Source organism: Patiria miniata, unplaced genomic scaffold (genome assembly GCF_015706575.1).
Source record: "Patiria miniata isolate m_02_andy unplaced genomic scaffold, ASM1570657v1 HiC_scaffold_20, whole genome shotgun sequence".
Lineage (NCBI taxonomy): Eukaryota > Metazoa > Echinodermata > Asteroidea > Valvatida > Asterinidae > Patiria > Patiria miniata.
The window spans coordinates 34,705,721-34,720,979 of NW_024037059.1; the positions used below are offsets into that span (position 1 = coordinate 34,705,721).

A 15,259-nucleotide genomic window follows, 5' to 3' on the forward strand; every position below is an offset into this window, starting at 1 on the left:
ACTATTACTTGCTTACAGAAAATACTCAGAAAAAAAAAATGCAAATCCGATGGAATATTTGTGTTTAATCGTTGCATGAACGTTCACTGAGAATGCAAAGCAAATTTATAGAATTTCAATTTCATTTACTCAAAAAATAAAATGCCCCTGGGTCCGGGTTCCCAGAGCATATATTTTCATACGCTTTCCTCCCAAAGAAATGCCAAGTCACAATTTTGTTTTGCAATGAGTCTCGAAATGAAAATATTCATCACTATTTTACAAGGCAATGTACTGAATTCCACCGGGTTTTTTTTCACGAACTAAACTTGCTACAATGACAGTAAAGCATGAGGTTTCCAAATTATGGCATTCGCTGGATACGTCATTAAAAGTATTTGCAGTCAATCATTATTTAAACATAAATATAAGGCTCACTTGCTAAATAATTACTTATAATTACTTTTAATAATGTATAACGGGTTTACTCGTCATGTTACTCGTCATGTTCATGTCCCCTTGTAGTAAATTGTCTGGTGTATCTGTATGTGGTTTGTGTATGTGTGTAATGTAATTGTTGTAACTCACATTAAATAAACTAATTAATTTAATTGATTACTTATGTGGGGTCACTACTCAACAAGCCTTGCTTTTTAGAGACCCCCCTCCAAATTATTGTGATCTTATGATTTTCTTGGCATATCGTTCTGTATTGTGATGTGGTAAATAGAGTAAGATTCATTGATTAATTGATTGATTGAAACAGTCTCAAAAAGACACGTGGTATTTTGCTCAGCAAGCTATATGCTTAACGTGAACTTAATCTCAATGAACTCTTTGTCGAGGTAAGACGCCAAATTGTACCGAAGAGGTATTACGAGTAAAAATCTTTTTTTAACACAAAAAAGTCCATTAGTTAAAATTTGACTACGCTTCAATTGGAAGACTTTCCTGCCGTTTTATTATATAGACATTTCGCTTAGACTTACCAATACCAAGAGTCTAGTTGACTGGCAGAGATCATCAATGGTGAATAATAACGAGGAATCCGTATCGGGTACATTATTTTCCTTTTTGTGCTGTCAAGCAATAGGCCTCGAAGTGTATGCGGAGGTTAAATAGGTAGAACGGTTAGCATATATAAGAATCTTGTTAACAACTTACACTGCATGTTGTACTAAAATGTTGCACACTTGGATTATTAACTGGTCACTCAAATTATTAGTTTTTTTTTAAACAAGTTCATTTTATAAGTCTAAATGTGTTCTTCAAATAAAAAAAACGCGAGGAATATGTATTTTTTTTTACATTGGAAATTAAATAAAATTAGCTACAAAACCAAGGAATTGCCCATTTACAGTAGTGTACACCGTTTGCGTGAAATTCGTCTTACAACACTGTATGCAAATTATAATTCTTATGTAAAAATTCTTGTTTTTACTCAGCTTATTACGACAAACTGATCGTGGTTTAAACTTTAAATTAGTTTTATGTTTATCGATGTCTGATTTTTTTATCCTTTGATTTACGGAAGCTTTGACAACTGCTGTTGAGAAAGTTAACCCTAGGATTTTCATTCAAGTTACAATGGCGAAAGTGTTAAATTGACTTCGGGGTTTTATGACAAGAAAAAAACTTTTTTTTGTGTTACAGTTGCGATTGATGGCCCCTCTAGTGTTTTGAAGTTCGTAAAAATTGAAGTTTTAAAATCGAACCATTGTAGTTATTCACTCGAAGACTGTAGCTTAGGTTGAATTAGTCTTGGTCCAAGACTGGATTGATATAATGTTCGTTTACATATCCGCTCTGTTCACAAACACCCCCTCACCGGCAAAGGAAGTACAGTTGGGGGTGACCGACCGATGCCATCTTGGCTGACTGCAATTCATTTGCCGCGAAGCGCGGCCACTGCGTGTAAATAGTACAATCCCCTTGTGTACGTGCGTCACACACAAGGAACGGTGCGCGTCCACCGGCGAAATGTCCCACCCATTGTTAGGTAAAAGGGCGCCCTCTTTTGGTAGCGCACGGAGCTCATAGGTCGTATATGGTGCGCTATGCAGCCGAACGACATCAACAGTAGAGGGCGCTATCGACGAAACGAATTCGTCTCATCGATAGCGCGCTCTTCCATTGATGTCGTTCGGCTGCATAGAGCGCAATATGCTGTATAATCGGCTGTCCATGCATGCACCTTAACTGTCACACAAACGCATGATCATGTTATAAATTTCGGGTCCAATGTGTTACATTGTTCCTGTTCCTGATAACTCGGAACTTTTTAACCTTTTAGTATCATTATAAACATGAGCTCAAACTATTCTCAACTGTTGGTTAGGTGATTGGCCTGACAAACACTTTTTGGGTAAAGGGCATTAAGGGGTTCATCCAGCATTAACAAAATCGTACACGGATGCAACAGGGACAAGAGAAACGAAAATTATAGGATCCAAAATTTTTAGAATATGATCCATGTTAGAGCGCCTTTCGCTTGGCGTATAGAGCTTCGGTAACGAAGAAGGGAATAGAAAGCAACGTCACTCCAGCAAACACGCAGAGAACTATACTGAAACCTCCCGTCCACTCGTAAATCCATCCTGTGAAAAAAAGACATTTATTTGTACTTTAGTTTCAATGAAAGAAATCTGTACACCCTACCCCCCGTCAGAAAAAAACCTGTTGGCAAGAAGAAAAATTCACACAACGCTAAACAACGAAGTCGACCCTGGGTGCATAAAGACACGCAGCGCTGGGCTGGTAAAATTTACACTCTCAATAACTCGGCTACCAGGTCAAACTGACACGGGACTTTTTATAGTTTTTTCCCCCTGAGCTTCTGCAACCAAAACAATAAAGTACAAGTTATCGATGTAAACTAAAATGGTGCACCGCACTGCTCCTCTGTATTAAAAACATATGTTAAACGAACCAACCTGATATCAATCCACCGAGTGTCCCAGCAACGCCAACGAACATTCCTTGCCATCCCAGGACACTAACAAACCGGTGATCACTCACAAGAAACCGTACCATGACGTCAAGGGCTTGAAAAAACACACCGTAACCAACGCCTACGAATCCAGTAAGAGCTAACTGTCCGATGAAAGGTCTGATGAAGGCGTCAAGGAGGAACGATACACTGACGATACCTGCCCCAAAACACGCCCAGAATGTCATGGACGGTTTAATGCCGATCTGCTGCAGGAGTGGCAATACCAACTTTCCGATAACGTTGCCAACACCGAACGCAGTGGGCAGAAACGAAGCTTGAATTTCACTAAGGCCCTGAAACTGCCCGTGCGACACCATGTAAACCACCCATGCACTATAGGTAAAATTGGCTGTGCATCTCGCACAAGTTAGCAAAACAAACCTGACATCTGTCAGCAAAGCCATATCAATTGCTTTCACAATGTTTCGGCAACACATTCCAGTCCTATATTGTCGATGGTCTGGATCGCAGCAACACTTCTTTGAGTTATCAGTTTTGTCATCAGTACAATCTCTGACTTCTCCCGCCGACTGGTTTTCGTCCCCATCGTTTACCGAAACCTCTTGGTACTGTTCATTGTCTGGTGAGGAGGAAGATGGATCCAGTCGCACCAACATAGCACACGCCACTAGATGAAACGAGATACCTCCCACTAAGAGCATGGTTCCTCTCCAGCCATAGGTGCCCAGAAGCAACTGCGTAACTGGTCCGTAAGCTATCATCCCAATAGGACCACCCATTGTTGATAGTCCATTGGCAAGTGGATATTTGTCCTTGAAGTACGAAGCCGTGAGTGCCAAGCTGATGAACGTACTAAATGCAGTCCCTATACCTGCAACAAAAATGTGTCTGGTCTTGAGCATGGCCAATAGGATGTTTGCAGTAAATTCAATCTGGTAGCTAGAAATCATCAACAGGCTCGTATAACTAGTGTGAAAGTGTCTTTATTGTAGGCCTAATATTTTTTTATTGCAAGCTAGGTTAGAAAGAAGTAATATTTTTTTTATTTTGAAAGCCACTAAGATTAATATGGACAAAAACTCAACCAAGAAAGAAAGTCCCCCCTAACACTTTTTTTTCTAACTCAAAAACTACTGGGCACATCTTGCTCAAATTACAACTAATCAGTACAAACATTCTTAGCAATCCAGAATTACTCTTCGTTTGACCCAAAGCGGCGATAATGTGTAAGCAAAATTATGCAATTTATGACAAATGGTACCGAAAAAAATTGCACTTTTGTATACTTGCAAGTTGAGTGTGAACCACAACTTGAACGTATACAAAGGTGCAACTGTTTTCTGTATCATTGGTCATAGATTGCATATACATTATCACTGTTTGGGGCCAAATAAAGAGAATGACTGGATTGCTAAGGAATTTCTGTACTGATTAGTCGTCATTTGAGCGAGAGGTGCTCAGTAGTTTTTAGTAAGTAGACAAAAAAGTATCGGAAGGGGGACTTTCTTTTTTGGTTGAGTGTAGTTTCTGGCCACTCAGTCTTCAACCTTTGGCAACATTTACTTAAAAATGTATTACATCTGTTCTTGATATTGACCGGGGATATAATTGTACCTGATAATCCAACAATAAAAACAGCCACAGCGAAAACGTTGGATGATATTGACGTTAACATGAAGCCTAGCGTAGTGAGAAGTCCACCAAACACCATCATGGGACGGCTGCCCAGCAAGCGACTTAGTGCTCCGACAACAGGCCCTGCCGAGACAAGGACAAATAGTAATTCTTAATCGCGATCACAGTGGTGTTGACCTACCATTCAATGGTATAAAAAAATGCGTCAGGACAGAACAAAAAGACCTCATGCGTATAGCGGCAATCTGTGAGGGACATCTTTAAAAAAAAATATTCCGTAAGAAGGAATGCACGTTAGGTTAAATTGTGCTGTTGAAATACTGATTCCTGAAGTTAACACTAAAAACATTCACTAAAACACAATAAATTACTCTGTACACTTGACCTCACAGCCTAGATACAACTTTGGTACGATGTGGTACAAAGATTCGTAAATGTATTCGACTTTTTGTTGGGTACTATAAAGCCCGCCGCACACGAGAGCTACGTGCTGAGCAAAGAAGGTCATACGAGGCCGTTGGCTCAGCACGTATGGCTCACACAATATCCCCGTGTATGGTGAATTTGTCCTAAGTTTTCTGCCTCGCAAGGCCGTGAGGCAAATATCTATCCTGTTTGATTTCTAGGGGTGCTGAGCTTAAAGGGAAGATACATCATTTGCAAACATTACAAAACGAAATGATCAAATTATCACTAAATACCTTGCTGGATTGTTAGGGAATGACAGTCTAAAGCATCCTGTAAATCGTGGCTCCTGGTGTGCTGGCATTTTCAAGAAAAATGGTAATTTTCCAACGCTGGTCGGTCGACCAGCGTTGGAGAAAACTGGCTTTTTTTTCAAAACTGCTCCTAATTTTTCATATTTAGTTATTCCGTGTTTTCTTTGCAATTGATTACACAACTGTGAAGGGGTACAAGCCTTCAAGACTGACTCTCTAATCTTACAATTCCCCAAAGCCTATAAATTCTCCGTTTCATCTTAAGTGGGGTCTGGGAACCAGACTACAAGAACATGAATGGTTTTCTTGGTTCTTCCAACATCTACAAGCCCAAAACGTGAAACAAGTCATTTTAACAATATTTGCTAACACATACTTATCCTCCAAATCCATTTATTTCTGAAAATTGCAGCAAAAGCAATTGTTGTACATTCCCTTTAAAAGAAATAACCAGCCCATGAAATCACGTACTCTGTACACGTGATTTTCAGATATTTTTGGGCAAATCGCCTCAAAGCCTGACCGACAAACGAGAATAATGTCCTTTCATTGGTGAGTTAATCCGTTCTGCCCGTTATAACGCGTCTAACCAATAAAGGCAAGTCCACAGATGTGCATTTTGTATTTGAGCTCAGAACAGTCGTTTATCATGGTGTCTAGGATCCGTGTTGGTCTGTATATTATTACAAACGCAATGAACCGCAAAACCCATGACAAAGACATGCCTGCCTCCTGCGTGTTTGTATTATGGAACATCCAATTCTCTTCACTTTTAAGCCTGCCGCACACGAGTACGGTGGCCCTGGAACGACATTTTAATATTGACCTTTTTAATGTGAACCTTGTAACCTCTTAATATTGACGTTGTACCTTCGCAATATGCACGTTGCACGTAGCTTAATATCGCATTGTGGAAGTTGTTCCTTCTTAATGTGAATGTTCCAACTTGTTAATGTTCACGTTCGATCTTGTCAATGTACACCATTGATCATGCTTCATGTCAACGTTGCACCTTGCTTCTTCGCAATATGAACCATGTACCTTCGCATTGTGAACGTTTGACCTTGCATCTTGTGAATATCATTGTTGAACCGTCCTCCTTCGCAATGTGAATCATGCATTCTAAAAAAGGTCGAAGTCCTTGCCAAGCCCTATAGTTAGACAACCAGTTATGATGAAGTTTCAATCTGACGGCTGTTTAATCTCACTTAACCTGGGCGTCTACCTTGTAGTGATTTTTTATCATGACTCAAGGCTCTCTGTTTTATTTCACTCATCTTTTATAATTCATGTTCAGGCTAACCATAACCCAAGGTTGGGCATACATGTAGAAACATGCATCCTGAAGCAAATTTGTCATTGTTTCAAATAACCCGATCTAATCATTTCAACCGTTTACTATACACAAATTTATACCGGTTTGCTTTCTGAATGTAATGATTTCTTTCTTCCTGTACTTTCATCTTTGCCATATCCCAATAATTTTTGGCTCGCCAACAGGGCTCCTTACCAAATAGTATGAGGATCCCCGCTGTTTTGACGAGCATTTGGTTTTCGGGCTACTGCTAAGTCGAACCCTACATACCCCCCCCCCCCGGATTAAGGATGTGAATCTAGGTTTAATTTGATAAACGTTTAGCAAAATTTTCCCATAGCGTTTAAACGTTTAAACGTTTAGTCAAGACTTCAAAAAGACTGCCGCCTGTGTCCCAGTTTAATGTGCCATAACTGCGGTCACATTTATATACACTTTAACCACCTTTTTTTCCATGTTCTTTTGAAGTCTGCAGGCTAAATATATTAAGAAGAAAAGAATCGTCTGCATTCTGCAAGTGTTGTCGAATCAAATGAACATACACTCAAGAAATGTCAAGGCCTGAGGAAGATCGTTTATTTATATTTTTTAAGCCCCAATTTTCGTTAAAAAACAAACAAACAAAACTTTTATTTAACGGAATGCAAACTGCATCCAAATTCCAAAATATGAAAAACTTTGCCTGCACAAATTTCCCAAAAGCGGCAGCATTCTTGAGCTGCTAGTTATCTGCAGGCTGCCAGAAAAATAGTCACATATGATTTCTTGCTACGCAACTGGCAGTCCCAGCCCAGCCATCACAGGGGAGCCTCCTAGCAACATTATTTCTAGGCAACCTGAAGTTTCCGCCGCTTGGTGGAAGGAACGTCATTTTCATGAAAGCAGACGGACCCGTGATGAAAGCAACCAATGGCGTATTTATTTGCCGGTAACCGGCTCATTTCATTGGCTGAGATACTATCATCGCTGTTTATCATCTAAAAATCTTCCAATTACTGGCGGCAAGTCATCAAAGGATTTAAAGTTCGATGGCCTACAGCTGAACCCAACCGCATATACTTTGTAACAACGAGAGCGGCATTGTATCAATTTGGAGAATGCCGCTGTCAATCATTCTCTGGAAGGGCTTTTTCGGAGCTGGATTTTATTTGGGCATTTATTTTTCAAAGGCCGGGGAAAAGTTTATACGAAAAGTGAGGAAAAGTAACTGAAATAAACATGGAATTTCACCCCTGTAAAGGCCTGTATCGTGTACATGTACATGAATAAATGATAAATAAATGTATTTTCTTTTTTTGTTGTTGGTTTTTATTGGGGGGGGGGTTGATATTCCAAATAATTAATTGAATGCAAGTCTTTTTAAAAACTGGACTGAAGAACAGTAAGGCCAGTATTGCTTGTCCAGATTTTATTCTAAACCAACTTGACAGGGGCCTTTTTTTGACGACTGCGTTACCATTACTTGCCGTTGGGAAAAATGTTAACTGACAAGAATTTAAAAAAAATGCCCTTACCAATGGGTCTGTATTTTACGTTCTACATGCATCCTTTGGTCGTCAGGCAACCAAATTTAAATGTTAAAAAAAATAATAAATATCCAACAATTTTATATTTCGATGTAATTTTTATATACAGGAAGGTTTTTCTGCCAATGATAGCAACATTTAATAATGTTCCTACAGAGGTAGATTTTTTTTTACGTATCACAATATATTTTCAAGGGGGAGGGGTGCACTTTTGCGTAAAACGAGCAAATAATCTACGTTGATATCGCTCTTAAAAAAAACCGCAATTTCCTTCCTATAATAGATCCCGTAATATGCCACCGCCCCTCAGCTCCCGCCCTAAGATCCAAAAAATAGTTTTTATTTTACCCCCGCCAACACCAAACACATTCTGGATCATCGTCATCGATTTCCTTGTTACGGAAGCGGCAGTAACTTTTTTTAAGGGAGCGGCGGACTTTACAGCACTTGGGGGGGGAATAATCCCAATGCATCAAAAATACATCGTTTTAAATAACGCCTTCACTTGAGTAGCTTACGGGGGAGCAGGGTAAACTTGTTTTCCTCGCCGGTTTTAAAATCATTATGAAAGTGCTAGCCATTGGTTTGATTACTGCACACACCAAGTGATGATTTCAGCAAATACAAGCACATTCAGAGAAAAATACAGAAAAAAGACAGACTCGGAATTGTTTTAAAATTCGGTATTTTAATCAGAATAACCTTAGGAGAGGGAACATCCCCGCCCGGCATCGATCTCGGCCCAGCGGCGTATTGAAAAAAATCAAACACAACCAATTGTATATACTGTGTATCAATTTGACACAAAACAGTTGCTGATCATGGAACAATGTATTAATAAAACTTCTTGGAACGTGATCAACTATAAAATGCGTTTCTAATTCTTTATAAGTTAAACAAAATAAACATCGTAGATTCTTTTTAAATAAAACTGGAGGGTAAATTGCGCAAAATACAAGGTCCCATTTTTGAAATTTGAGTTCCGTTTAAACGTTTGGGAAAATTTCTAAACGGATTTGATTTTTTTTTCGTTTACACGTTTACACGTGGCCCGGATATCCGCGCCTGACCGCAACATGAAGAATATTCGCAATTGGCTGACGACCAGTCATGTATGCATGAACTCCAAGCAAACAACTTCGTATAGGGTGCCCCGGCAACACGTGATTCGTGCTCAACCATAAAAACGTGTAGCCCCTAGACAAGCTCGAGTGTGTTGCGGGTGTATGCACTGAATAAACAATTAAATAATTGACCGAAGCCACCTGTGCCCCGCGCGCTATTGCTTTTACAATGATTGATGGAAATGGGACCGTTGGTGCAATCCCCGATATTTCCCCGAAGTAATAAATATCAATGTATGACCTTACTATTGTTGTCATGCTTTATAAGACGTGGATTTTATTTCGTAACGGTACCACCGCATATAAATGATGTTCCTTTCAATTACATCTGTAGACCATACTCTTATACTAATTAAACACGCGGATCTCGACGGAAATCTCTCGTAACTATGATTAAAAACACAAAACAAATCTGAATAGGGCTTGAAGGATGTAAAGTATTAGATAAAAGCCTTCTTAGTGTGATCACAGAACACTGTTTTGCATTATTGTACTTGACGGAGAGTATACCGTCAAGAAATTAATTAGTCTCATGAATTGAACACATCTTTTCTAGTGAAACAGCGCTCATTAGCCTGAACATGAATTATAAAAGATATGTGAAATAAATCAGAGAGCCTTGATTCATGATAAAAATCACTACAAGGTAGACCCAGGTTAAGTGACATTAAACAGCTGTCAGATTCAAACTCCATCATAACTGGTTGTTTAACTATAGGGCTTGACAAGGACTTCGTACTTTTTAGAATGCATGATTCACATTGCGAAGGAGGACGGTTCAACAATGATATTAACAAGATGCAAGGTCGAACGTTAATAATGGGAACATGCATGGTTCATATTGCGAAGAAGCAAGGTGCAACGATGACATCAAGCATGATCAATGGTGTACATTGACAAGATCGAACGTGAACATTAACAAGTTGCAACATTCACATAAAAAAGGAACAACTTCCACAATGCGATATTAAGCTACGTGCAACGTGCATATTGCGAAGGTACAACGTCAATATTAAAAAGTTACAAGGTTCATATTAAAAATATGCTAAACCCAACGAAGTGCAATTTTATGATTGTCTGTTTTCAGCGGCCTCCTGTCAACCCTCAGTTTTACATAGACGATTTGTCGGTCAACCAAAATACTTGCCTTAAACTTCTTGGAGTTTATGTTCAGGAGAATCTCAAATGGGATGCCCAGATTGACTTAATGTGTAAATCGTTTAATCGCAATCTTTCACGAATCTATTTTTATACCCTTCTTAAGATATAATTCTTGTGATGTACGAATGTAAAGTGCAATTCAACCTACCGGTTACCATACTGTGCATTTTTAATATACAATTTTGTTTTATGAAATAAACCAATAATAATAATAAAAAAAAGAAGTCAATATTAAAATGTCGTTCCAGGGCCACCGTACACGAGAGCTACGTGCTGAGCAAAGTTATTAGAGGCCGTTGGTTTTTCCACTCTTGTTAAAGGAAAGACTTATCTAGATAGATCATTAATTTTATTTATAGAACACAAGTCACTTGCTTTTCGAATCATGGGACACATTCTCAATTTCTTAAGTAAATACCTTGCTTTAAAGATTCTACTCTCAATGCTGAAAGTTTAAAACCTCGGCCACGCTACTGTTGGCAAAGTCTGTGTTCATGCATGCGTGTGTACTTACCCATACAATTATGCATAATATCGTACAACACTGCAACCCATCCGACCAGCCACAGGTCGCTTGCCAGGTCGTTGGTCATCGGAATGAGGAGGACACCCAGCGCCTTCAAGTTACCATAGAGAACCAAACAGCAGGTGAACGCTGTGGCCACCATTACCCAGCCCCAACTGTCGTGGTCGTACTGGCGGGTGGTTGCATTTCTGGATGAAGCCATATCGTTGCTGAATGGCTGTACTCAGTGGATTTGGATTATGTTTCAATACGTAAAGCTATATTCGGCCCCTAGCGCGATGCATGCAGTGGTGTGCTAGCTGTACTTGTAGTTTGTGGGCTTATGTACTTTTCGATCAAGTACGTGTTGCATAAAGGCAAGGTCAGGGTCGGAAGCTAAATAACATGAGTCATTCAAATGTATTCGTAGTAGTAACTGTCATGCAATCGGTTCTCGTTCGATGTAGTATCTTTCATTAATTTTAAGGTTGACTGTGTGGGATGCCATGTTTGTACTTTGCTCGTTCCCATTGCCTTAACCAAGGGCGTTGGTAACTTCTTTCGGTTCTCATTGGACGGATTTTGTTTAACCAGTGACTCAGGTTTAACACTTCCGTGTGAACATAACGTGTATTTATCATGTGCACAAGTGATCTACCCCAAATTAATGATTTGTGACCTTGTGCGTTTCCTTCACAATAATTTGGGCAAGGAATAAGTGGACGCCAGTGCCCTTCAATTCGATAGGACGGGGAAACGAGTGAATGTTTGCATATGCTATTCACCCATGAAAATATACAGAACATGCAATTGGTGAATAGCCATGAGTTAATGAAGGCCTATTGCAACAGTAACTAGATTGTTAAAAGTCAAACCAAAAGTCCCCTTGCACCTAATACGTCACATCTGAGGCAGGTCTTTGTTCCACTAAGTTACGCAAGAGCAGAAACCTTTTTTGGGGGGTATTGTCACGCACTGAATTTCAATAACAAAACTACTCTCATTAAGTGGTCTTTAATGATAGGCTTATACAAGAAGCGTATAGTGCATGAGATCAATTTTTAATGAAGCAATTGCATTCCTGCCTACATATCAGTGTTGTAGTGGAGACCCTGCAAGACCAACACAAGACCTCCAGTCTCAGTCCAAGTCACAAGCTATTCAAATGAACTACAACAAAGGCATTCCTGTGTCATTGTTGGTGCCCTGTTACTTGTGGCTGGTCTTGTGTCTGGTCTTGTGATGGTCTCGACTACAACACTGCCACATGTCAGAAAAGAAACAGATGCAGAAAGCCAAACCTTTTGAACCGAAGACCTAAATATGTAAGTTAGCAGAAATACTGTAAGCCTTTAGTCTGCTTCTTTTAATAGTGTTATGGACCAGTTGGCCTCATGAATTCATAGTTTAAAAATGTCAGAGCATGATCATAATTAAGTGAGAATCTACAATAAATTGCTCAGAAGATTTTGAACCTTAGAATTAGACATAATTGCAACAGTTTTAATTGCAAACCCCACAACACATTCATTTATACATATATTTCTTTTTTTTCTTTATAAAAAATAGAGTATCGATACATTTTACTAGATATAAAGTATTTTCGCAGCTCAATTAACAGCTACTTTTTGCAAATTTCAGTTACATTATATTGCATTGCAATTGGAGGGTTAAAAGTATTTTGTTCATATTGTGCAACTAAAGGGATTGTAGTGATTTGTGTAAAATGATGTATTCTTCACACTTGTTCAAACACTTCATGTATTGCATTAATATTCACTTCTAAACAGTTTGCTCTAACGGTATTGTTGCCGACAAGTTTGTGTTATAACTAAGAAATGTACATGATCTCAAGTATGTTAATAATACCAAAACTCTTTTGCAGAGAGAATTTTATTTCAACCGTTCAGATGAGGATAGTAATTGTCAGTCATGGATTTCACGTAGACTCTTGTTGTGAAGGCGACTATCAGTATAATATTGGATTCGTGAACTTTGATATGTGTATGTTACAATGGAGTATAATATGAGATTAAGTACAAAGTACATAGTGTTACCGCGCAGTAGTTTAGAAGCTTCTGAGTAGTTAGTTTTTGGATATCACATCATTACACAACATTCCTTGCTCAATATTTACTCAAATTTGATACCTGACAGACTTTTGACTAAATTATAAAATCCTGTATATCGTTTGATTAGTGTTAATTACAGGCTACTTCAATGAGTGATATTCATGACATTGTTTTTAAAGATGATTTCAATGTATCGGAATTTTTGAGATCCAGTATTTAGAAGATTGAAGTGTTTTTGGAATGTGATAAACAAATCTTTTATTGACCTATTCATTTACATTTTGCTTTCAACTATTACTTGCTTACAGAAAATACTCAGACAAAAAAAATGGAAATCCGATGGAATATTTGTGTTCAATCGTTGCATGAACGTTCACTGAGAATGCAAAGCAACATTATAGAATTTCAATTTCATTTACTCAAAAAATAAAATGCCCCTGGGTCCGGCTTCCCAGAGCACATATTTTCATACGCTTTCCTCCCAAAGAAATGCCAAGTCACAATTTTGTTTTGCAATGAGTCTCGAAATGAAAATATTCATCACTATTTTACAAGGCAATGTACTGAATTCCACCGTTTTTTTCCACTAAACTTGCTACAATGACAGTAAAGCATGAGGTTTCCAAATTATGGCATTCGCTGGATACGTCATTAAAAGTATTTGCAGTCAATCATTATTTAAACATAAATATAAGGCTCACTTGCTAAATACTTACTTATAATTACTTTTAAATTAATAATGTATAACGGGTTTACTCGTCATGTTACTCGTCATGTTCATGTCCCCTTGTAGTAAATTGTCTGGTGTATCCGTATGTGGTTTGTGTATGTGTGTAATGTAATTGTTGTAACTCACATTAAATAAACTAATTAATTTAATTGATGACTTATGTGGGGTCACTACTCAACAAGCCTTGCTTTTTAGAGACCCCCATCCACATTATTGTGATCTTATGATTTTCTTGGCATATCGTTCTGTATTGTGATGTGGTAAATAGAGTAAGATTCATTGATTAATTGATTGATTGAAACAGTCTCAAAAAGACACGTGGTATTTTGCTCAGCAAGCTATATGCTTAACGTGAACTTAATCTTAATGAACTCTTTGTCGAGTTAAGACGCCAAATTGTACCGAAGAGGTATTACGAGTAAAAAAAAAATTTAACGCGAAAAAGTCCATTAATTAAAATTTAACTACGCTTCAATTGGAAGACTTTCCTGCCGTTTTATTATATAGAAATGTTTCTTAGACTTACCAATACCAAGAGTCTAGTTGACTGGCAGAGATCATCAATGGTGAATAATAACGAGGAATCCGTATCGGGTACATTATTTTCCTTTTTGTGCTGTCAAGCAATAGGCCTCGAAGTGTATGCGGAGGTTAAATAGGTAGAACGGTTAGCATATACACGAATCTTGTTAACAACCCACACTAAATGTTGTACTAAAATGTTGCACACTAAGATTATTAACTGGTCACTCAAATTATTAATTTGTTTTTAAACAAGTTCATTTTATAAGTCTAAATGTGTTCTTCAAATTAAAAAAACGCGAAGAATATGTATTTTTTTTACATTGGAAATTAAATAAAATTAGTTACAATACCAAGGAATTGCCCATTTACAGTAGTGTGCACCGTTTGCGTGAAATTCGTCTTACAACACTCTATGCAAATTATAATTCCTATGTAAAATTTCTTGTTTTTACTAAGCTTATTACGACAAACTGATCGTGGTTTAAACTTTTAATTAGTTTTATGTTTATCGATGTCTGATATTTTTTATCCTTTGATTTAGGGAAGCTTTGACAACTGCTGTTGAGAAAGTTAACCCTAGGATTTTCATTCAAGTTACAATGGCGAAAGTGTTAAATTGACTTCGGGGTTTTATGACAAGAAAAAAAACAATTTTTTTTTTACAGTTGCGATTGATGGCCCCTCTAGTGTTTTGAAGTTCGTAAAAATTGAAGTTTTAAAATCGAACCATTGTAGTTATTCACTCGAAGACTGTAGCTTAGGTTGAATTAGTTTTGGTCCAAGACTGGATTGATATAATGTTCGTTTACATATCCGCTCTGTTCACAAACACCCCCTCACCGGCAAAGGAAGTACAGTTGGGGGTGATCGACCGATGCCATCTTGGCTGACTGCAATTCATTTGCCGCGAAGCGCGGCCACTGCGTGTAAATAGTACAAACCCCCTGGTGTACGTGCGTCACACCCAAGGAACGGTGCGCGTCAACCGGCGAAATGTCCCGCCCATGGGACGTTG

General features: G+C 38.3%; 1 protein-coding gene across 1 annotated transcript; it reads right to left on the bottom strand.

The window, feature by feature from the left end:
* Positions 1 to 2,374: 2,374 nt before the first annotated feature.
* On the bottom strand, positions 2,375 to 11,218 carry LOC119727193 (monocarboxylate transporter 14-like). The gene is made up of 4 exons (XM_038199053.1): positions 10,927 to 11,218; positions 4,547 to 4,690; positions 2,913 to 3,803; positions 2,375 to 2,576 (listed from the first exon to the last, which is right to left on the bottom strand). Exons 1-4 carry the CDS (start codon positions 11,138 to 11,140, stop codon positions 2,455 to 2,457), a joined length of 1,371 nt encoding a protein of 456 aa, XP_038054981.1. The 5' UTR covers positions 11,141 to 11,218; the 3' UTR covers positions 2,375 to 2,454.
* Positions 11,219 to 15,259: the final 4,041 nt, after the last annotated feature.

Coding starts and splice junctions, on each gene's coding strand:
- LOC119727193 (XM_038199053.1), bottom strand. CDS start 11,140: ATGGCTTCATCCAGAAATGCAACCACCCGCCAGTACGACCACGACAGT. Junction 3,804..4,546: donor TTTTATTGTTGGATTATCAG/GTACAATTATAT, acceptor TTTTTGTTGCAG/GTATAGGGACTGCATTTAGT. Junction 2,577..2,912: donor ACTCGGTGGATTGATATCAG/GTTGGTTCGTTT, acceptor TTTTTTTCACAG/GATGGATTTACGAGTGGACG.